A 24,758-nucleotide genomic window follows, 5' to 3' on the forward strand; every position below is an offset into this window, starting at 1 on the left:
CAGTATAAAACTACTAAAGCACCCCTGTTGCTAAAATTCATCCATTTGTGAAGCTTCCTTTGCCTAGCAGTCTTCAAGGTTTCATCATACATACTTGAGTGTAATGTGTAGGTTGGCCCTTAGCATAGTTCATTTTCAACTACTCGGCAGCACCATTCTATCCACATAGGAAACAACCTTGAAATAAACCAGCTCTTAGAACCCAGCTTCCACAGCACAATGAACAGACTCAGAATAGACTCAGGCACTAGATGGTGTAGCACTGGTGCAAATATAGATCTTAATGCCAGTGCTGGAAGTTTTGCCACCTATCCAGCTGCATGATCTCATCTGCAGAGACTGCTTCCATACTGATAACAACTTCCTTCATGGTGCAGGAGTACTGATGGTGGAGGACTGGCAGAACACTACTGGTGTATTCTTATGACTGTGTCAATGTCCCCTCCTAATATCAGATGGCTGAACAGCCCTGCCACTTTTCCCTTGCATAGGATATATTGTTAAAAACTACTAGAGAGGAGATCAGGCACAGCTTTAGAGAGAGATAATCCTGTTCTCACACTGCTGTACTTCTGTGATAGTTCTCCTAAGGCCAATGAGGATGACTGGCAACAAATTTAAAAGGCACAACTTCTTTAAATCAACGTAAACAAAGATGGTTAATGGTTCTATCAAAAACCATCCTAACATAATAAACAACTGCAAAACAAGGGAAAATTGTCGTACTTCTGCAAGTAAGGATGAGGGATAAAAGGCAAGTGGCAACTGTTGGCTTCTGTTCAACAACTAACAGAATAACCAATAAGAATTTATTCTGACTCTAGTGATTCTCAATGGGACCAGTTCTTCTCTTTTTCTGTTAGTGTACAGCAGAAGCAAATGCACACTGGGTGGGTTATAACATTGTCAAATCTCTATGAGGAACAAAAGAACCAATTTTTCAGCTGTTGATTGATCCACATCCATTGAATAGACACTGGGCCATTCTGCTTTTCAAGTGGATTATTTCATGTATATCAAGAAAAGTACCAAATAAAGGCTTTCCCCACAGGTTCCTTGAGAGTAGCAGTGTGAACTTTATTCAGTGTCCACCATGATGATTTTCAGTCCATTTGGTCCCATCAGAGAAACTGCTTGGTATTATTTTAGAAAACAAAATAAAAAACAGACATTCTCTTTAAAAAATTGGTAAACTTTTTTTTATATTTTTCCATTTTCAATTACTTTTTCTGTTGCTGTCTTTTTTTTCCCAATACAAGGTTGGATGAATAATGACAGAATTCCCACCATGTAAAGCATACCACATATGTAGAAAGAAAAGTCATATTTCTGGGTGAGATCATAAATCCAGCCTGCAAAATAAGAAGAAAGCAATTATCAATATAATATCAGTGTGACATGGCAGCTAAGAAAGTCAATGTGATTCTGGTTACATCGATATCGTGTCTAGATCAAGGGAATTAATACTACCACTCTATTCTGCATTGGTCAGACCTCACCTGGAATACTATGTACAGTTCTGGGCACCGCAATTCAAGGTTATTGACAAGCTGGAGTATGGAGGATGACCAAAATGGTGAAAGATCTGGAATCTATAACCTATGAGGAGAGACTTAGGGAGTCCCTCTTGGGTATGTTTAGTCTGGAGAAGAGAAAGTCAAGGGGTGATATCATAGCCATGTTTAAATATTTGAAGGGATGTCATGCTGAAGGTGGAGCAAGCTTGTTTTCTGCTACTCCAAAGACTAGGACATGGAGTAATGGATTCAAATTAGGAGAAAAGAGATTCCATCTAAACATTAGGAAAAATTTCCTGATGGTAAGGGCTGTCTGATAGCGGAATATGCTACATCAGAAGGTGGTGGGGTCTAGAGGCTTTTGAACAGAGGCTGAATCTGTCAGGAATGCTTTGTGTTTCCCTATATGACAGGGGGTTGATCTGGATGGCCCTTGTGGACTTTTTCAGCTCTATGATTCTATAACAGTGGTGGCGAACCTTTGGCACTCCAGATGTTATGGACTACAATTCCCATCTGCCCCTGCCAGTATGGCCAATTGGCCATGCTGGCAGGGGCGGATGGGAATTGTAGTCCATAACATCTGGAGTGCCAAAGGTTCACCATCTCGGTTCTATAATATAATATTAATATAAAATGGTCAACAGATCAATGAAGAATACAAAACATTACTTGATCTAATCTTAGGAATATTGCTAGTTGGCATCATTCTTTGTATCCTGGCTTCTTAATATCTTGATACCAACAATCTTCTGGGTCATTTGAGTGATCTGGTTGGTTCTGCTTTCATCTTCCAGTGGGATATAGAAGGCAGCTTTGGAGACTGTTCTTTCTTTGGATAGGAGCTCATATGTTGGCAACTCCAAGGATCTATATTACACACTACCTCCATGCCAGTATCCCTATATTATTTACTAAATTTCTATTCCACTTTTCCTTGTTGCTCAAAGCAATTTACAATAAAACAAAGTTGACCAGAAATCTGACATTAAACATTAACACAGTTTAACATCATTAAACCGAAGTCAGGATAAAGTCTGCCTATTAATAAAGGCTTACATTGCCACTTAAATTGGATGAGAGCACCCTTCAACTAGCAGCGTATTCCATAATGATGGGATTTCCACAGGAAACATCCTTGCTGTGGTGTTCAAGGATCTCAATTACTTTAAGCAAGGAAAACAGAGCAACCTTGTTGGGAGGTTCTTAAGGTTTATTTGGGCCCATATGAAGAGAAGTGGTCCTTCAGATATGAGGGACCCAAATCACAGCCACTATCTTGAATTGGATTTAGATGCAAACAAGTACCCCACGCAGCTGCTATATACTACTGTCAAAGGAAAATTAGACTAGTACACTTTAATAGATGGGATTATGCATTCTGGATCAGTTGCAGCTTTTGAATTGTATTCAGGGATGACTCCACATACAGTACATTGCAGTAATCCAATCTGGATGTTACAGTAGCATGAATCAGGATAGCCATAGCAGTGTCCAAAAGTAGGTGAGTTTTCTTGGCCACTGTTGGTGAATGAAGGGCCAACATGTAGGCACTCTATCTATTTGCAATCTGAGATCATCCAACAGTTCTCCAAGTGCAGTCTTGTTTCCATTACCTGACCTGAAGCCAGACTGAAATGGATCTAGAACATACATCCCATCCAGGAATACCTGGAGTTGCTCTACCCTCTTATTGTTTATCCAGGACACTGATGACTAGAAGTATACAGGTTTCTTCTATCTCTGCTATAGTTCTAAATTGTATTGTTTTTTTATTGCTCTGTTATATTACCCCTTCCCCTTGTTCTTGAAAAGTGAGTCAAAATCTCTGGAACAAACAGAGCACCATATTTACCTGCAAACGGTGGTCCAAGCAGTGCTGATATCCCATTGGCACAAATTATTATTCCATAGGCATTTGCAAGGTGCTTAATCCCCACCAAATCTTCAGTGACAACAGGCATGAGGGAAAAATATCCACTGGAAAAGCCTATTAGGGCACAGACCACTGCCAGTCCAACATAGGTATGCATTAATGGCAAAATAAGAATGCAGATGACAAGGGTAAAGTTAGCTGCCATGAAGACATTCCAAGTACTGACACAGGGCAAATCAGAAATGATTCCAAGGATGACCTTACCAAAAATATGAACAATGGCAATAATTGAGGTCAAGGGAAAGATGTCATTCTGCCTAGACAGGTTATACTGTTTCACTATTTCTGGAAGATGGATAAATGGGATAACAAAGGTGCTGTATGCGAACAAGGCCCAAAATACAAAGGCTGCAAACATTCTGTTGCTGAAGAGGGACGCTGCTCCAAAGTAATTTGCATACCAGGTCTGAAAGCCCTTCCGGACTGAAACAGTCAGTTGGCTTACTGTCTTCAGAATGCAAAGGACATAGGCATTCTTCCCAAGTTGGGTTGTATTTTTGCTTCCCAAGGCTGGAAGACTGCCAGGCTTAGGATCTTTACTTTGTGAGTCTTTTTCTTCTTCACACAGAACTCCATTACAGGTCAGTGTTTCTGCTGAGCAGGACAGCACTTTCGAGTGACTCTGACTTTTGCTGCTGTTTATCTCTTTTTCAGTGGTTTCTTCCTTGTAATAAATGGGTCGCATGAGTGCTCCACAAACACACAGGTTCAGACAAATAGCACCGTGGATGATCATTGCACCCCTCCAGCCAAACTCCACACAAAGATATTTCAGCAGAATTGTCATCAGGAAAGCACCAAATCCAGTCCCAGTTGTACTGAGTCCCTGAGCAAGGGCTCTTCTCTTCTGAAAATATTCTCCCACCATGACCACAGCAGGCAAGTATACCATGCCACTCCCAATACCTGAAAAACAGATGTTCCAAAATGATTTGGGAAATTATCTTCACTTTAGTCATTACCCAAGCATAAGAACTAGGAAAACCAAGGACAGTATGGCATAAAGTAAGGATTCTGGCAGATTGTTACCATACATAGCTTTGTGCTGTAACAGGAAATAAGACATGTTGTAGGACATGTTGATACTTTGAAACAGTGTTTTAGAAGGGAAAGTATGTAGAAGTTGCAGGAGGACCCTTATAATCAGACTACACTATCAGTTCCCGCCAGCACGGCCAATTGGCCATGCTGGCAGGGGCTGATGGGAATTGTAGTCCATAACATCTGGAGTGCCAAAGGTTCACCACCACTGTGGTATAGTAATGGGTAGTGGGTGAGAGTGATAACAACACATCCAAAACAAATGGGTGATTGGGTGATATCAAGTTCATGGAATATATTTTCTTGGGCAGCTGATGCATATTAATAGGATTTAAAGATCCAGAGCTAGAAGGACTCTAAAACTAAAACCAAAGAATTATTCTAGGGGGCATGTTGTACAATAAGTTACTGATACATTTTCCTCTTCAGGAAAGGGATTTCATTATACATCAAAGAAGCATGATGGAGCTGATATACTACCAATTTTTAGAATGTAAAGCCAGGAGCATGGAGGACTTGGTCAGCCCTAAAGAAATCAGCTACTTTACAGAGCAGGAGGATGTACATTGATTGAGTATAGTATGTTAAATCTTGTTCTCAAAAATATTTAACATTGCTGTTTTTCTGAGATAACACCTGGAACTGTTCTCTTTTCATTCATGATCAAACAATACCCTGTGAGTTAATTGGCTTAAATGGATGTAACAGAAATGCAGTCTGGTCATGTGCTAGCACTACTTCCTCATCAAGGGAAAGAAGAAAACATTTTCACATTGACCATCTATTTTCTGCCTCAGAATGCATTACCTACTCCTAAACTTTTTATCACTATTCAGAAATACATTCTCAATGGTTTTCCTCATTCCAGAAGGAAAAACAAAAGATTCCTCTTCTTACACTAACAGGAATTGGAGTGGCTTTAGAAACAGAAAAAGCAAATATTGATTTTGGGCAAGTCTTAACATGAGGTAAAAAGAGCCAGCTGCCTCACATGGCTTTTCTGTGCCATTAAACAAAGACAAACTAACACTTGTTCATTTGTTTTGGGCTGCAGAAGGCCATTTGAACAACCTGAGCTTATCCTGCTGCAGTTTGACAGTGACAGATAATTTCACTGCTGCTGATTAATCATTTCCACTCCCATAATCAACTCTCACTTCTACACAAAGCAAAACCACACAGTTTCCTTTTTAAGATAGCTGAGCTTAAAGGATTGCCTGCTTATGTCTGTAGGACCAACAGATTACTACGACAATGTCTTTATGGCTGTTCACCTGTGCATTCCAGAATCCACATGTTGCAGCTCTCTAGAACTCAAAGGGCTGGATCCTTCCAGTCCATTCTCCTGCCAGCAGCACAGCTGCCCCTGTGAAAGGAGTATTCTACCTTTTCCAAGGAGCATTTCACCAACAAAAGGGCCTCATACAATGGTGGAAGCCTCATTGTGCCAGAAAAAGATACTAGCACCAGCAGAGGAAACTGCTGGGATCCAGCCCTGGCTGCAGTTCTGTACCTAGTATCTGAACTTAATAGAATTTAGTAGAGAGACAGGACTGAGCATTCATTCTTGATAATACTTCTTTGGGATCTACGTAACTTTAGTTTTCCAACTACGGGGCAAATTCAGCTACCGTATATACTCGCGTATAAGTCGACCCGCATATAAGTTGAGGCACCTAATTTTACCACAAAAAACTGGGAAAACTTATTGATTCGCGTATAAGTCGAGGGTGGAAAATGCAGCAGCTGCTGATAAATTTCAAAAATAAAAATAGATGCCAATAAAATTACATCAATTGAGGCATCAGTAGGTTAAATGTTTTTGAATATTTATTTCAAAGAAAAACAGTAAACTGGCTCTGTAAGTGGAAAAGAGGGTCAACAAGAACAATATGGTATCAACAATAACTTTAAAAGTACAAAAACTTTAGATCAACCAGAAACCAAGCTAAAACACAAGAGTTAAAATCCTCCAAAACTGGATTCCTCATCATCATCTGTATGTCCAAATGTAACCCAACTTAGATTTTAAAAGGGATATTATCAGAAATGGAAAATCTACTATTAGCTTCCATTGTAAACAATGGGGGATGGGGCATCCCCTTTGGGGGTCAATAACTTTGGATCCCCTCACCCAAACTTCACCAAACCTGGCTGGTATCATAAAGAGACTCTCCTGATGAGACCAGCCAGGTTTGGTGAAGTTTGGTTCAGAGGGTCCAAAGTTATGGACCCGCAAAAGGGTAGCCCCATCTACTAATAGCTCCCATTGAAAACAATGGGGAATGGGAGCACCTCCTTTGGGGGTCCATAACTTTGGATCCCCTGAACCAAACTTTACCAAACTTGGCTGGTATCATCAGGAGTGTCTTCTGAGGGTACCCTGAAATTTTGGTGCAGCTAGCATAAAAACTGCGCCCCCTGCTGGCCGGCAAAGTAAAAACACACAGAAATTTTTAATGACCCGCATATAAGCCGAGGGGAGCTTTTTCAGCATTAAAAATGTGCTGAAAAATTCGACTTATACATGAGTATATACGGTATATTGTTTTCATGTGTTTTTTAAATAAGATATGTGTGTATATGATTTTGCTGTCAAGTTACAGATATTTATGGCAATCCCACAGGGTTTTCAAGGAAGGACACATTCAGAGGTGGTTTGCCATTGCCTGCCTCAATGTGGGCTGAGAGAGTTCTGAGAGAACTGTGAGTGGCCCAAGGTCACCCAGCAGGTTTCATGTGGACAAGTGGAGAATTGAATACAGTTGTCCAGATTAGAGTCTGCTACTCTTAACAACTATACCACACTAGCTCTCAAATAAGAAATATTGCCTGATTTTAAAGTCCAAAGTTGCAAATCACAACAAGTTCCAATTAAACTGAGATTGGTGTATGAACATGGCTACTCACCATGTCTGCATAAATACCTCCTCTTTCTTTTGTGTACAGAGTGTGATTTAGTTTGAAAAACTCAAGTTCCTTATGTCATGTGAGTGCTGGGAATTTGGTAAATCACAGTTTATTCCCTCATAAGACAGAATTCTATACCTTCATTAAACTGTGGTTTAGAATTCTGGTTTGCTGAAAATAGGCAAACTCCAGTTTCTTGGGTACCTGCATTGGCATATGCATTTGCTTCAGTGTCATGCTCCTTAATTGTGCTCAATTCATGTAGAAAGGAAAGGAAAGGTGAATGTTGTTTTGAAGTGTAATTTCACCAGAAGTGCAGCTTGATGTGACCTTGGAATGCAGCCTGAGCAGTTTTTCACTGCTTGAAATGTAAGTGGCTAATCTGTTTAATCAGCTGTTATACCTCCTTAAGAGCAAAGGTTGTTTGCTATTTTTTAAAATACTAACAATAAGGTCAATAAAGCGAGTTAAGGAAGTATATATCAAATATCATTAAATATATTGTCCTGAATCAACTTGGTGAATATTGTTCAGAAAGGTCAACAATGTGAAGAAGGCAAATTGCCCTAAAAAGACAATACATGTGGCCTCCCACAGTTAGTTTCTGAAGACTGTACATCATAATTTGTACATCCAGTAAAATGCTTTCTGAGGTTAATACCCATCAGACATGTATGTCATGGACAGTATCCTATGGACAACTGCTTCTACTGTTGTGCAGGAATTTTGTCATAAGTCAATGTTCAGTTACATTGGTACTATTTAACAACTAATTTCAGTGCACTGTCAGTGCAATCCTGAACAGAGTTAAATTTTTCTAAGTCTACTGACTTGAATGAAATTAGGTGTAACTCTGCTTGGATATGCATGGCTCACTGGATTTTTGAACACCATTCAAATGCATGTTCATGTCACACATCTTTAGATCACCAGTGGGCAATTCAGTTCTATGAAGGCTCACAAAGGAATAAAGTGATGGCTAAATTTTATATTTCTAATTTCAGGAAAAAGAAACTGTTTTAAAAATAAGTGCAGGAGGTCTGACAGCACCTGGGGAGCTGCTAGGTTCCTAAAAAGATATGCAAATTATGTTAATTATATACAACATTTAGAAGATACAACTATCCAGTTAATCTGAAATACTTCACCTGAGCACTGACTAAATTGACTGAGTCAAGGAATCTGTGCAGCTGTTTCTTAAAACATATACCTAGATCCTGCATGCATAGGCATGACCATTCATTTCAATAGAGAAGGTCATCTTCTCAGATGGATGAAGAAACCTTTAGAGTTGGGGAGATACAGACCTGGAGGTGTTTCTGATCATCCAAGGACTGGTGGTTAAGGGTGATAGTCTGGTTCTGATCTATATGAATATTGAAAAATAAACAACACTTACCAGCTGTAACTCCAAATGTAAAAAAGAGGTAATAGACATTTGAGGCATAGGAACTTAATATCCACCCAAAGGCATTCAAGATTCCTCCAGTTATTGCAGTTTTCCGGCATCCACAGGTGTTAATGAATAAACCAATAAAAGGACCTATGAAAAAGACATGAAGAATGTTTGTTTTCTACCTAGGATTTCCGTCTGGACAATTCTTAGCAACAGTCAGCAAACTACCACATTTGTCTCATCTTGTCAGTTCTCCTTTCCATGATCCCACAGCCAAACACACTTTCTACAGAGCAGCTTCCTGTGGACATTGCAAAGTGGAAACTCTTCACCACCTATATTTCTGATGTCCAGTGCTCCAACACCAATCCACCGTATACGGCCCACATAATCCAAGTTTTTGCAACTTAACAATGACTTAGTATGTTGGTCTATTAAGACTGATATTTTCTATTCTGACTGGCAGTGACACTCCAAAATCTTAGGAGGCTGTTTTTCATATTACTTACTACCTGGAGGTTGTTCTTTAATTTTAAATGGAGGTGCCAGGGATTGAACATGGGAGCTTCTACATGCAAAGCAGATGCTCTTTCATTGAGCCACGGCCCCACTAAATGCTTTCTCTGACACAATTGCCAATTATGTCCATGATATTGTAGCCACCACCTGGTAAAGCCCAAAATAGTAGTATAGAAAGTGCACTATGGTGAACTCCACTTTTTGTAACACAGTTCCCTTAGAATGGATGATGCCCCTTTCAATAGAAACCCACCAACAGCAGTTATAACATGACCAGGAATACCTGTGAGGGTGGAGTTCTTTTTAATTTTTTAAGACGAATTTTCCTACTCTTAGAAGCAAAGAAGCAAAACAAAATATTTTGTTTTTGTGTAAAGGAAGAAACTTTTTGTAGCATCCAATAGGAATGCTAATGGTTCACTTTGCATTAGAAGAAACTGGGCTGAGAAAAAGGCATGCAAGAATCTTGTCAGACAATTCCATAACTATACGTTGTGTCAAAAAAGGTCCCTGATCCACTTTTACTCTGAAATTTTTTTTAAAAAAGCTATTTGGCTTTTACAACAACCCTTAAAAGTATTAGAGAAAGAAGGAATGAGCAGCGTTCCGGCTGCTCTTCTCACAAAAAAATTAAAATCAAGTTCTCTTTTATTTCCAACTAAACTTTGAAGAGGGTTAGTAAAACCAAATTCTAATCATCAAATAGATGTGGGTTTATAAAACATGCAACAGTATTTGATGAGGGAGAAACCAAAGTCAGCAGTCACTAGCATAACTTTGAAGTTTAGAGGATGGTTTTCTTTTCGCCATAAACATGATCAGACATAAAATCATTTCATTATCACTTGCAAATGCAGTAGCATTATGAAAGCTCTTCAAGATCATTAAGTGCTAGAGATCTGTGTTCAAAGAACTAGACAATTATTTCTAATAGTACACTTTGGTTTTTAAAGGAGAGAGCTTACAGTTAAGCAACACAGGCAAACAACTTTGTATCTTAAAAGCAGCTATTGCTAAACCTTTAGATTTATTTAAGCCTACAAAATTTGAATTTGGGGGTCTCCACTTTTTTTAAGATACTTTATGACAAGAAAATATTAATCATGCAATACACCCATTCTAATTTGCGCACCCTGAACTGAACTGTTCAACAGAGAGTTCCCCACTTTCTCAACCCATTCCTAGTGCCCATAAAGAGATAGAACTCCATGAAGTTTGTTGGAAATGATGGGGTGGGGGGAGATTGTTCAAATGCTACCAAATCTCTGCATGTCTGTCTTCGTTCTTTCAAATAGGTTTTCTGGGGGGAGGGAGAGCCCTGCTCTGTATAAAGGTTGTTTCCCACATTGCGCTATTAAGAGAGAGAATATCACACCATTTATACTAACAGAGGTTGGCACTAAAGATAAGGTTTGGAATTTTTTGGGGTAGAGTCTTCAGAGTGGCTTCTGAGTGAGAAAGGTACATAGGTCTTGCCAAAATTCATGACTTGAAAACTTTCTTGTCTCCTGACTTTGTTAATAATTAATTCACCACAAACTGTCTAGATATGGTCTGCTGAGTACTTGCCCTATGTTTGTTCTGTTCAAGAACTGTTTTCTTCAGAGTTGTCAAATGCAAGCCAGAAAAGAGTGGGGGATTTAAAAACTGCCTATGGAATGTAACAGTTCAGTTCATGAGTTATCCTATTTTCTATGGGTTAAAGTCTATCCTAACTTGTTAACCATACAGACCTCTGTGAAAGCACTGGGGTTGCAGAATTTTCATATCAACAAGGAGGCACATGAACTTCTCGTGTAACTGCCATGTGAGCAAAGTGGTGTATTTTTTTTACCCACAATCCTGATTAGAGGGAAGAAAAATCCCCAACTGCCAGTTTCCCTGACACCCTCATTTGGATATCATGGCTAAATGACAGAAGGCTTTTGGTCATATTCTCCACATAGTAGCATGCAAGCAAGAGAAGTTGTGCTTCTGCATGTAATTGAGAAAGAAAGGTTTGTCATGAAATCTGAACGCACTTATAGGTCTTTCTCCTTCATGGAAATGAATGTGATAGTCTATAAACACACCAAACCTCTACAGGTGGGTGGCGGGACCATGACTAAGTGGTAGAGCCATCTACTTTCCATGCAGAAGGTCCCTGGTCTGTTTGATCCCTGGAATTTGCTGTTAAAGGGGTCAGATAGTAGATTATCTGAAACCCGGGAGACTCTGGAGAACTGTTGCCAGTCAGAGTAGACAATACTGATCTTGACAATAGTTTGACTATATAAGGCAGCCTCATGTATTCAGGTATGTCAGGATTCATGAGGGGCCTTGGATCAAGATGATAACTGCTTTATAATAAAGACACAGCACCATACCTACAATGAGAGTAATACCCATGCTCAGGGAGCTGACCCATGCTGTGAGGCCTCGACTTTGGCTGAATTCTTCAAGCCATTCCATGTTGAGAACTCCAAGGGCCATTTGTGATCCCATGATGAGTACATGTACCAGGAAAGATGAAAATACAATCATCCATGCCCATCCTCCATCAATGTTTGGGTCTGACTTCATCTTCTTCTCCCCAAGTTTCGAACCATCTTCACAATCACAACCAATATCTTCATGACTGGCATACATGTTCTCTGTAATACCTAAAGCAGATAAAGATGTTACTAATACTTAAAAATCAATTCAGACATTCCTTCATTTAAAATTTTTGGAGTTACATGTTTCATCAACTTAAACATTGATAGTTCCAATTAAGTTTCTTGGTTGACATGGTTTATTTAAGACATCACAGCTAGGAGAAACACATTATGGACACTGTATGATATTAGCAGACTAAAAACTTACCTGTGGATTAAAGGTGGGAGCTGATGTAATAATATTAGTAAATGAATAGAAGCAAAAATCAACACAACTGGACGGGACCTACTGACTTATTTTTATAGCTGGTGTAGTGATGGTTTCTTGCTTCCTCAACAAAAGCAAATGACTTTGTGTATTGAGTGTCTTAATTTACAACTTTTATGGTGGTTTATAATTTTGTTATGTTTTATTTTGCAAGCCATCTGAGGCAAATTCCCTGGATAATCAGTATAGACATTTTCTAAATATATGTATGTACTGATGAGAACTGAATGGACCAAGACTGCAAGAGATATTGGAGTTGTAGTGGACCGTTAAATGAAAGTGTTGATTCGGCATGCAGTAGCAGTAAAAAAAAAAAAAAACCAGGCAAACTCCATGCCAGGGATTATTAGAAAACGAACTGAAAATAAAACGACAAGTATTGCAATGCCCCCATATAGATCTATTGGTTTGGCCTCATCTGCCATGTTGTGTACAGTTTGGGTTGCTGTATATATTAAAAAGATATTGGAGAGCTGAGAATGGTGTAGAAGAAAACAACGAAAATGAATAAGGGATTGGAGCACCATAGAATTATAGAGTCCTAGAGCTGAAAGAGACCACAAGGGCCATCCCCAAAACACAAAGCACTAACCATTGCTGTAAACAACAGCTAAAGAGACTTGGACTTTTCAGTTTATTTATAATAAAAGATAACTGGGGTATAAAATTATGTATGAGGTAGAGAAAGTAGCAAGATAACTTTTTCTCCCTTACCCTTAATACTAGAACTTGAGTCACCCAATCAGGTTGATGGGCAATTCTGGACAGACAAAAGAAAATATTTCGTTGCTTAATGTGTAATTAAATTGTCACATTAACTTCCAGTGGATTTAGTGATGGTCATAAGCATGGATGACTTGAACTAGGCTGTTTCATGGGGAAAAGGTCCATCAATGGCTACTACTCATAGTTACCCAAATGAATAGACAACAAACCTCTGAATACCAGTGATACGTAGGAGCATCAGGAGAAGGCCTTGGCCTAGAGTCGCCAGTTCCAGGTTAGGAAATACCTAAAGATTTGGAGGATGGAGCCCAAGAATGGAAGGATTTGGAGGAATTTCTATCGAGTATACTGTCACAGAGCCCACCATCAAAAGCTGCTCTTTCTTCCAGGTGAACTGATCTCTGCTGTCTGGAGATCAGTCATAATAAGAGGATCTCCAGATCTGGCATCCCTATCTTTGCCTCTATGCTGTGTTTATTGGCCCTGTGGGACAACTAGATAGCCACTGTGTGGAATAGGATGGTAGACCAGATGGAGCATTGGTCTGATGCAGCAGGGCTTTTTTAAAGTTTGTTTGTTTGTTTGTTTGTTTGTTTGTTTATACTTTGAGCTTCTATACCGCCCCGTCCCCGAAGGGCTCTGGGCGGTGTACAGCATATAATAAATACAATCATAAATCATCATAAATTGGCTAAAACTTATAAAAGCAGCGGAGACTATCTAACACTAACACTTAAAATAAGGCATAAATAAAAGCGTGGGTAACGCCCGATAACCTAATATCAAATCCTCCCCCCCAAGAGGAGGGACGGCAGATCCCCTCAGATGTTATAGGCCCAGGTGTAGGAGCCAGAAGAAGGGGGGGCACTATCAGTGGCCGGTCCCTCCAAAGGCCGGGCGGAACAGCTCCGTCTTACAGGCCCTGAGGAACTCACCAAGGTCCCGCAGGGCCCGGACAGCTGGTGGAAGAGCGTTCCACCAGGCCGGGGCCAGGGCTGTAAAAGCCCTGGCCCGTGTGGAGGCCAGCCGCATCATCGAGGGGCCGGGGACCACCAGTAAATTGGCCTCTGCTGAACGAAGAGGCCGTGTGGGAACATATGGGGTGATGCGGTCTCGAAGCACTTCAACCCAGCATCAGTTGAGAGGATGGGGCCTTTTGAGTACTCACTCCTACTCAGATCCCTGTTCTGAAAACAGGTCTTTAGACCCTGAACTTGGGGTTTGCCCAAGGCACAAAATCTGTTGATTATGTTTCTGGAAAGACCACAGATATAAAAGGCAGTGGTGGGATTCAAATGACTTAACATCTGGTTCAGGTGGTGGGATTCAAATAATTTTACAACTGGTTGTTTACAAGCACAATTTTAACAACCGGTTCTGCCGAAGTGGTGCGAACCTGCTGAATCCCACCACTGATAAAAGGCCTTTGTTTCTTCTCTAGAACTTTGCTTGCTTTTGCCTCTTGTTTTCAAGCTGGCCGGGGTAGAGAAAGTAAATAGAGAAATGATAAAAGAGATGAGTGTATTTACCTTTCCTTTAGCCAGGAACTGATACATTTCACTTTTAAAACACATGTATATAATAAACCCATAGCTACGGTCCTGTTTTGAAGCACTTGGTTCAACTTCACAATAGTATGGATCCATTTACATTTATTTACTTATATTCTATTTTTCTCCCCAATTGGGATCCAACGAGAGGCAGAACATAATTTTTTCCTCCTCCATATTCTCAACACAACAACCTTGTGAAGTGGGTTAAGTCGAGAGAGCGTGACTAGCCCAGTCACCCAGCAAGCTTCCATGGTAGAATGGAGCTTTAAACTGCTGTCTTCCTTGATCCTACTCTGACACTCTAGCCACAATACTAGGCTAATGGGAAATGAATGCACTGGTTAGTTTGGGGTGCCAGAATTATATTTTGTTTTATTTTCTGCAGCTCATCTAAGGGGGAGGAAATGGCAATAATTCAACTCAGGGTTAGATGCAATTAATCCACCTGCTGATTTCACTGGTACATCCATTTGCACTACTCACTTAACATAATTAAGCCATCTGCTGCTTATCTAGCCGATCTTAAAAGCCACTTAAAAGCCACCCCTTTCCTTGCCAAACTGAAGCATCTGAAAGGCACAAAAATTAACATAACATAATATGCCAGTTTCCATTTGTTTATATGCTACTTTTTACATACATGAGTAAAAATTATTTCTCTGTTTCTGGAAGGCATCAGCATGAAGTGCCACGGGGGATGGGGGTGGTAACGAACTGCAGGCTACCTTCTATTTGGCTGGCATATAAGACAAAGCTCCGTCTGCCCAACAGATGTGATATTGTTAGGCAGCAACAATCCCTCCTCCTTTGATCCACCTTTCCCTACCTCGAATGCATACAAGTTGGCTGTTTATCTGATGACTCCTCACCGGTGAATGACTGGGGTGCCCTTTTGATGCTCTAATGCTATTACAATGTGAGGCTGATCTCATGGATCTCAACCATGCAATTGTAATCTGGCCAGAATTAAGGGCAGGGGTGAGGCAGCAAAGAGGGTCCACACAATTATATGCCCATCCACATGGTGGCCTGCCGTTAAACTTTATAGCAGTACTATGGAAAACTATGGGAAAGCAGTTCCTGTGCCACTATTGCAATATCTAAAGGGTACCATAAAAGGAATCCTAACAAAATATACAGGCCAGGAGAGGGGCTTGATTTCTACACTGCGGGTCCAAAATCAAGCTAAACAAAAGGCAAGTGTTGTGAGCCCGGAATAATGAATGTACTGTAAATGAGAATTTCCTATTGGGTTAGCCAAAAGTGGCATGCGTGGGAGAAAGCCAAGCCCACCCCAAAAGGGACAGTAACATTTCTACAGGTGTTGTTCTGCCAAGTCACTTCCAATATGTGGTGATCCAAAGAATCAATGTCCTCCAAAACAGCCTATCATTAACAGCTTTGCTCAGGTCTTGCACACTGAGGAAATGGCTTCCTTTATATAGTGAATCCATCTGTGCTGAGTCTTCCTCATTTCCTGCTGCCTTATTATCTAGCATTGTTATCTTTTCCAATGACTCTTATCTTCTCTTTATTCGACCAAAATACAACAGCCTCACTTTAGTTATTTTAACATCTAGGGACAGTTCAGGATAATTTGATCTAGAGCCCACTTTTTAAAAATTTTTGCAAGCCACGGTATCCATAACACTCTCTCTTAACATATTTCAAATGAATCTACATTTTATAGCATAGGTGTCATCTTATTGGTTCTTAATGGTAAGAATAAGAAGAGTTTGGATTTTTACCCCACCTTTCTCTCCTGTTCGAAGACTCAGGGTGGCTTACAAGCTCCTTTCCCTTCCTCTTCCCCCAACAGACACCTTATGAGATAGGTGGGGCTGAGAGAGTTTCGAAGAACTGTGACCAGCTCAAGGTCACCCAGCAGGAATGTAGGAGTGTGGAATCAAACCCAGTTCTCCAGATTAGAATCCACCTGCTCTTAACCACTACACCACAGCTAGTAAGGAAATGGGATGTGATGCTTTGAAGGAGTACCTCTATGCCTACGCTCTACCAGCCTGTATTACATCACAACGTTTACTAAGCAGGCTATGTTAATAGATTGGTTTGCCGTTGCCTTCCACAGTCATCTACACTTTACCCCCGAGCTGGAAGCCTGGAACATATTTGTTTTTAAAAAGCAGATACTACAAAGATGACTGTTGCCAGTGCTGTCTCCAACAAAAGGAACCAAACAACTAAGTGCTGCCCCAGGGACTGATCAGGAAAAAGGGATACACATTTTAAAATCTTACCCTACGGAGCTAGGACTATGTGAACAGCATTTGCACCCCTGTCCTTTCCTCTTGTCTTTCCTCCCTGGCCTCCTTTTGTTGCTTCCTCTCCTCTTCAAACGTTGATTCTAAGCTCCACAGTATGCTGATTTGACTTTTTGAAGTGGCTGCTCTCCAAAGTGCCATGCAAATAAATAAACCACATCAAACTAGGTGCTGATGCAGATCTCTTTTGGGAGAAATATTCCTTCTTCCTCAAACAGAAAATCAGTGACACACAACTGCCGCTACTAGCAACCTGAATTACTGGCATTAGATGCAACTTCATATAGACAGTTACAATGAATTAAGGGCAGATTTTCAACAAACTGCAGCAGAGGCAGAAATAGAAATGTTTACTGTGACCTGATAAGGACAGGTCATTTGGCCATGAATACGTCTAATACTGCGCACCTCCATTTATTTTGTTTTTGCATATCTGTACTGTAAACACACTCATGAACAAGGAAGGTCATCTGTCCAGATTGTGTGCACGCCCATCTGTGAGGCAGAAATAGGATAGGATGCATGTCCTCTCCTCATCTTAGCATAGCCTTGACCTGATGCAACATCCTCCATTCATTCACTGGCCAGATTTCTGCTGTACGACTAAGTGTCATTCAGTACATAAATTGCCAAAAAAGAAAAAGTAGTGGGCACTCTTTGCAGCAGCAAAGCCAAACAGTAGTGTTAAACAAAGAAAACAGTACTGTTAAATAGTCTTGTCCAAGTCAACTAGTGAATGAAATTCTGAGGATATTATCATTTACCATTTCTATAGCTCCTTTGATCTTTCCAGTTCATACTTTGTGAGCTCTATATAATAATCCTGTTAGGCAGATCACTATTTTTCTAGAGAATATACAGATTAGACTATGTTTTTTGTGTAATAATGTCCAGCAATAGGTGGAATCATGGTCTAACCTGTATATTACAATTAAAAATCTCAACACCCTAGCTAAGAAAAGGTTTATTATAAGTTTTTTTAAAAGCCTTATACAGCCTCCTAAAAATGGTACTCCCTCTCCTACTCAGGGAATTCTTCCACCACAAGGTAGGAACTACTACAGACTACAGGTTCTTGTAGATGCCAAGTGGCTCCCTTAACTGGGAGAACAATTAAAAGGTGGTACCCAGAAGAATGTGGTTGGTCCATGGGGAATATATGCAAAGCGACAGCCCTTTAGTTAACCCTGAAGGCAATTCAAGGTAGCTTACAAAAATCTGACCCACAAGTAAGTCAATTGAAACCTTCAAGGGACAGGGGAAACACACCCTTGAAACTTTCTCACATATTAACAACCTCATGATATTAACTACATAATGCCATTATAAAAAGTATGGCATTAATTTTAACAGACTGCACAGGGGCTCACAACAACTTGGAGAGAGTGTACCATGATGTTGAAGCTGCCACCAAAAAATAGCAGGCTTGTGTTATGGCTGAATAGGCAGCTCGATTGGGGGAGGGGCTCACCAGACAGGCAGGCAGGCAGGCAGGCAGGGGGGCTATGGGAAGATCTGAGGGGGTGAACAGGTTCACAACAAGAAACTATCAGGACAATAAACTCTTTGGACATGGCAACTTTATTTAAACATGTACATAAATGAACTTGGAGATGCATTTCTTGAGGCCCTTGTGTGTGATGATAATCAGCCAACTCCTTAATGTCCTTGTCCACTTTTTTAGGAGCCAAAGTTCTGGATTCCCCCCCACCCCCACCCCAAATCTGATGATAGTCACCATCAGGAGATGAGGAGGAACAAAAAGGGCCAAGGACGTAGGTAAGGAGGGGGGTTCTCAAATTCAAACCCCCCCATTGCATGTCCGAGGCTCCACCACCCCATTTGTGGGTTTTTGTATTTTTTTAGTGTTTTTTCAGGTTTTGGCCTGCAGGGGGCGCAGTTTTTACGCTAGCAGCTAGATGCTTTGGGAGACTCTCCTACTGATATCACCCAAGTTTGGTGAGATTTGGTTCAGGGGGTCCAAAGTTATGGACTCCCAAAGGGGGTGCCCTATCCCCCATTGTTTCCAATGGGAGCTAATAGAAGATGGGGGCTACACATTTGGGAGTCTATAACTTTGGACCCCCTGAACCAAACTTCAACAAACCTATAAGGTATCATCAGGAGAGTCTCTTACTGATACCACTCAGGTTTTGTGAAGTTTGGTCCAGGGGGTCCAAAGCTATAGACTCCCAAAAGGGCTCCCTCATCGCCCATTGTTTCCAATGGGAGTTAATAGAAGATGGGAGCTACACATTTGGGAGTCCATAAGTTTGGACCCTCTGAACCAAACTTCACCAAACCTGGGTGGGATCATTAGAAGAATCTCTTAAAGATACTCTGAAAATTCAGTGCTGGTAGCTTAACAATTGCACCCCTGACTGCAGGCACACCCAATTTCCCCAGATTCTCCTTTTAAATCCACCCCCTTCGGCATGGATTTAAAGGGAGAATCTGAGGTCCCCCGTTTAAACATTGAAAGTGATGCTGTTTCAGGGTGGGGAATAGGTTCTTTCCACACATGCAGAATAATGCACTTTCAATCCGTTTTCACAACTGTTTGCAAGTGGATTTTGGTGTTCTGCACAGTTGCAATTGAAAGTGGATTGAAAGTGCATTATTCTGCTTGTGCGGAAGGGGCCATAATAATCCACCTCAAAACAGCATCACTTTCAATGTTGTTTTAACTGGGGACCCCAGATTCTCCATTTAAGGTAGATTTAAAAGGGGAATTTGGGCTCTTTAGTTTAAACACCATTCAAAGTGATGCTGTTTGGGGTGGATTCCAGCATCACAGTGGCAGCCCATGGGGGGCCCCCTGGAAAACTTAGATTTTGCACTGGGCTCCATTTTCCCTAGCTACACCTCTTCCCAGAGGAGAGGGCAGAAGGGGCTGCCAGCTGCTGGCTGGGAGCCTAGTTGGTGGGGGGAAGGGAAGGGCTGGCTGCAAGAGGGGAGGCATGGCCATTGCCTGACTCTCGTCCCCAGCCCTCGGAGAGCTGCTTTTAGTAAAGGCACTGGAGGTCAAGGGCGGGGCTCTGGGGGGAGGCATGGCCACACCTCCAGGGATGGGTGGGGGCATGGTCCCACCCCTGAACCCCCCCATAAAAAAATCTATACCTACATCCCTGGAAAGGGCAGATGTAGAAGCTATAGATGCTGACCTGGATGGCCCATTGTATCTTTCATTGTATCTTGGAAGCTAAGCAGCATTGCTCTGGTTATTTCTTGGATGGGAGGATGTTCAGAGTTGTGGATAACAGCAAACCACCTTTGTTCATCTCTTGCCTTGAAAACTCAGTGATGGGTCACTATAGATCTGCTGAGTCCCATCCAAGGGGAAGGGGCAGAATCTGCTCTTGGAACCGGCATGCCACCACGCCAGTGGATTCACTCTTTCCAGGGCACTTACCCTGGCAGAGGGGCAATCCTGCTGGCATGTGGCCACCACACACACATTCACCAGCATTGGAATGCAGTGCTGAACACCATGCCAACATCCCAGGTCCCCTGCCAGTATAGTCGGGGCAATCTGGGGGCATGGCCAGGGGAGGAGTTAATGTTAGTCAAATCCCTTGGCCTTTGCCAGCATTATGCCAGCAAGCCATTACTCAGACTTAAGCCACTCTTTTGGATGGTGTTGGTCTATTGAGGCCCATAGAGTCTTCTTGGCGGTGGGGAGGCTCTTTTACTTCTTGAGCCTCCTCACACTGCCGGGAAGCCTCTTGGGGAGGGGGGAGCCATGTGCACCATGCAGCACCATGGCCAGGCATTTGGCTCTTGGGCTAGTCACCTTGGGCTAGTCACAGCTTCTCGGAGCTCTCTCAGCCCCACCCACCTCACAGGGTGTTTGTTGTGAGGGGGGAAGGGCAAGGAGATTGTAAGCCCCTTTGAGTCTCCTGCAGGAGAGAAAGGGGGGATATAAATCCAAACTCCTCTTCTTCTTCTTCTTCTTGAATGGGGCTGCCCAACTTGGAACTTTCCACCAGCGGAAGCCACGCTTTTCCAGCACTCTCTCTCTTGCTAAGAAAAGGATCAGGAATTGTCCATTTAACTTGAAGAGCGATCTCCCAATGGGTCACTGCCATAGTGGACCTCAGGTGGCTAGAAGCAAGAAAACTAAGACCAGTGAGCTGGGGACACTTGGCTCAGACCTATCATCAGCAACAGCAATCCCTCCAGAGGCCATTCAATTTAACTTGCTCCAGGGCTGTTTTCCATTCCTGAGAGTAAGTGGAAAGAGCCCAACATGTTTTCACTGCTGCATTTAAATTGTTATTTTGCTGCCCAGATCCTCATCGATGAAGCTCAGCAGCTCCGTATATAGGTGGTTAACTGACCTCCCTCATAGTGTTGTTGGGCACACCACCCTCCATTTCATGAATGATGTATAGAATAAACAGTAGCAAACACACTGGCACTGGTTTTTAAAGCTGTAAAAAAATTGCCCACAGAACAATAATCCTGATTCTAAAAAAATTCAGTCCAAAGGGCTTGTCCACAGCCACAAGAGACTACTGTGGCAAAGAGATCAACTGGCTCGAGCTCTTCAGCTTGCCAGTCCTGTGCCTCACTGCACAAAGTAGATTACTTGTCCTTTGCAGCTTTCGGTTCTTTGGTTTTCTTTATTCTGCCGTTGATCATATAGAGAGGTCAGAATACCACGGAGAAAGGTGTGGTATAAATATTTTAATTACTAAATATTGGTCTGAGATCAGAATGTTTAAGAGGTGGAATCTGAATGAAGCATGACCAATTCCAGGATTCCTGGAATCACAGTATTTGTCTAAAATTATAAGAATGTCGATATCTCGTTGTGTGTGTTTATGTGTTTAATCTCATGTAATTACAGAACAAAGACTAAAATGTAATTGCAATGTATACCCTACAAAGGAGAATAAAATCAAGGCTTTTCTGTGTACACATGTTCATAGGTTACGCTCTTGTGCTTTTCCATCGTTTATCTCTATAGTGTTAAATAACAAAGAGATGCTTTATGTGGCAATTACTGACACACCCAGGCAAATGATAGCAGGTAGCATCTTCATCATCTCTCCACTGTGAAAAGAACTGCATGCCTGCAATAAGGTAGTCTGCTTGTGTCTGCTAGGGATGTCTGACTTTTAGAGCAGCATCAAACCTGACAAAATTCTTACACAGACAGAACTGAGTAGCAACTAGCTTCTTACATACTAATAGCAAAGTCAGACAAATCTTTGTATGCTTAAATCTGGTGAATGGAGCTGTAAACAGGTAAGACAGATCTTTCTACAAACCTGAAAAGAGTCCCAGTTTTTCAGGAAAATGTGAAATCTAAAAAAATTCACTGGGGAGGGGGAATCTAAACAACCCTACAATGATGAAACGAGTGCCTATAGCTTTAACAATGAATTCCCTCAGTGGCTGTTGCTAGACAACCAAGTCTTGTTTCTGTCAGTAAAAGCAACAGGGAGGGGGCAGAGCCCTTTCCAGGCCTATTTTGGCCTCTGATGGAGGGTCCCTTGAGGCCAGGCCTGATTAGGGTTGCCCACTCCAGGTTTGGAAATTCCTGGAGATTTTATAGTGGAGACTGAAGAAGGCAGGGTTTAGGGAGGGGAGAGGCTTTAGCTGAATGTAATGGTCGTCCCCCGCCCCCCAAGTAGTTATTTTCTCCAGGGGGACAAATCTGTCATCTGGGATTTAGTCATAAACCTGGGAAACCTCCAGGTCCTACCTGGAGGCGGGCAACCTGAGGCCCAGAAGCAATGTCTGGGTGACTTGATGCCACCAACTTCCATCACTCAATTAAACTTGGCTGCTTGCTACTGTTCAACAGCAGCCAGTGTGATGTAGTTTAGACTTATGAAAGCCAGTGTGGTGTAGTTTAGAGTTTCAGGGTTGGGTGTGGGAGACCTAGGTTCAAATCCCCATGTTCCTATGAAAGCTCGCAGGGTGATTTTGGGCCAATCACATACTTTCAGCCTAACCTACCTCACAGCCTAACCTACCTCACGGGGGGGGGGGGGAGCTGAAGGTAGGCTGGTTGCTAGGTAGGAGGGAAATAGGGTTGCCAACTCCAGGTTAGGAAACTCCTAGAGATTTAGAGGGTGTAGCCTGGGGAGGGTGGGCAGGAACTTCAGGGTGGTTTAATCCCTTAGACTCCACCTTCCAAAGCAGCTGTTTCCTCCAGGGGAACTGGAGCTGCCAATATCCAGGATACTGGAGATCACCTGGAGATGCCATCCAAAAATCCTTGTGGGTTCCCGCTTGTTTACTCTATAACAGTTTCAGTTTTTACACCATATGACATAAGCATGGATACCGCATTGCAAAAACCCATATGTGTCATTATCCCTACTAATTCCTGCATGGTGCTTTTCACCACATTTGAAGCATCTTTCATAATTATTCAAGTTAAGTATCTAATGACATGGGAATGAAGCACTGTGTCTTTCACTCCCCTGCATCGACACAGCTAATCTGTGGATGGTGCACAAAATGTGCAACTAAATATCTCCCGGTCGCCTGCTATTTATGTTTACATGAGTCTCATTCAGTTTCGTTTCCATGGGGATGTTAAATGTAAACTTCGATCCTGTAGCAGATGAGACTAAAAGGGCAATTTTGCTGTCCTCCTGAGTGAGTTTGCTCACTTGGAAGAAAGCTTCAGTGAAATTGCGCTATGTTCTTTCTTCTTTTTTTTCTTTTTTAATGGTGTATGAGCGGGAGTTAGCTGAAAACCCCACTTCCATTTCCAGGGACTTGCCTGGCTCCCACAACCCGATTAGGGACTTGCTTTTCTGATGGGAGATCTTAAAAACGTCTACTCCGAAGTAAGATCCGGGTGACTTACTTTCTAAGTGAATATGCTATTGGAGCCTGAATCGGCCGTCTTTCCATCCAGCGGCTGAACTCTATTCGGACTGCGGAAATGAAAAAAAGTCAGTTCTCCACCACCTTTCCTCCACTCTGAAGCCGAAAGTAGCCTCTGGCTGTATTGCAAAGGGCTGCGCTACTCTTTCGGATGCATGGATGCATACGGTCGTGCAAGTAACCAGACCGGCGTCAGACTCTGCGCAATCCCGGGCGGCGGGGCCAGAAGGCGACTGACCGCGAGTTACCTCATTGCAGCAGCGGCGGCGGCGGCGGCGGCAGATCTTCCCGCGGGGAGCAAACGCCGCTCTGATCCGCCCTCCCTCCAGCCGTCGTGCAGGGGCTGCCCGGATCTTCCCACTCCCTAGGGCAATATGCAGCCCAGCGGTGGTGGGATCGAGGCCTCAGACGGACCTGGCAATTGCAAGCACTCACCCCGAAGGACCCGCTCTACTGCCGGACGTCCCCAAACCGCGGAGGCTCCGCCGATGCTTTCCCCGCAGCCCCAGGAACCGCAGGGGGCTTGAGTGGCATCTTCAGCCGAGCGCCTGGAAGCCTCCTCTTAGGCACCGAGGCGGAGCTGGGGCTGATTTTCGCCGATTTTTAGCCCCGATCATCGCCCTTTTGTCCCGAAGGCAGCTCGTCCCCTCCGCGATCCTCCTCTTCCTCCGCCTCCTCGCCGCTCCACTCCTTCGCTCGCCATTTGGAAGCCGGCGCGCGTTTCCAGGCATGCGAGAGACCGGCTAAGTCTGGTTTTGCGCAGATTTGCAAATCTCGCATGCTCCTGTGGCTGGCTGCTGGGCCAAGTCTGGAGCTCGCCAGCAGCTACGCACAGGTTGTGGGCTGGCGAGTCATCTTTCCTGTCGGGCGAGTGACGAGAGCGCTCGCCCGAGAAGCGTTTTTATGTCCCCGCAATTGCTTTGCGTGGGTGAGTGGAGAGAGACAGCGAGAAAACACTCAGAAAGAAGTGGCTGAGCTTTACACTGTTATATACAGGAGAACAATGGGCTTCCAGAAATATTCTCCCTGTCCCCGTGTCCTACCATAGTAGCATCTTGTAACAGGGACCCTTTTCACAGTTTTCCTTATGACATAAACAAGATCAGCAGTCAGTAGCATTCT

The 24,758-nt window shown here is 42.5% G+C and overlaps 1 protein-coding gene across 3 annotated transcripts; it reads right to left on the bottom strand.

Moving 5' to 3' along the window:
* Window positions 1-1,056: 1,056 nt before the first annotated feature.
* On the bottom strand, window positions 1,057-24,758 carry SLC16A14 (solute carrier family 16 member 14). 3 transcript variants are annotated; one of them, XM_048507047.1, is made up of 5 exons: window positions 24,072-24,758; window positions 11,686-11,961; window positions 8,804-8,947; window positions 3,373-4,359; window positions 1,057-1,352 (listed from the first exon to the last, which is right to left on the bottom strand). In XM_048507047.1, exons 2-5 carry the CDS (start codon window positions 11,945-11,947, stop codon window positions 1,201-1,203), a joined length of 1,545 nt encoding a protein of 514 aa, XP_048363004.1. In that variant the 5' UTR covers window positions 11,948-11,961; window positions 24,072-24,758; the 3' UTR covers window positions 1,057-1,200. The 3 variants fall into 3 exon arrangements, with proteins under 3 accessions (XP_048363004.1, XP_048363003.1, XP_048363005.1); XM_048507046.1 differs by having other exon boundaries at window positions 23,617-24,757; XM_048507048.1 differs by lacking the exon at window positions 24,072-24,758 and having other exon boundaries at window positions 11,690-11,845.

The sequence above is a fragment of the Sphaerodactylus townsendi genome, linkage group LG08 (assembly GCF_021028975.2).
Source record: "Sphaerodactylus townsendi isolate TG3544 linkage group LG08, MPM_Stown_v2.3, whole genome shotgun sequence".
In the NCBI taxonomy this organism is placed as follows: Eukaryota; Metazoa; Chordata; class Lepidosauria; order Squamata; family Sphaerodactylidae; genus Sphaerodactylus; species Sphaerodactylus townsendi.

Coding starts and splice junctions, on each gene's coding strand:
- SLC16A14 (XM_048507047.1), bottom strand. CDS start 11,947: ATGTATGCCAGTCATGAAGATATTGGTTGTGATTGTGAAGATGGTTCG. Junction 8,948..11,685: donor GGGTATTACTCTCATTGTAG/GTATGGTGCTGT, acceptor TCTTTTTCATAG/GTCCTTTTATTGGTTTATTC. Junction 4,360..8,803: donor TACATTTGGAGTTACAGCTG/GTAAGTGTTGTT, acceptor TCTGTTTTTCAG/GTATTGGGAGTGGCATGGTA.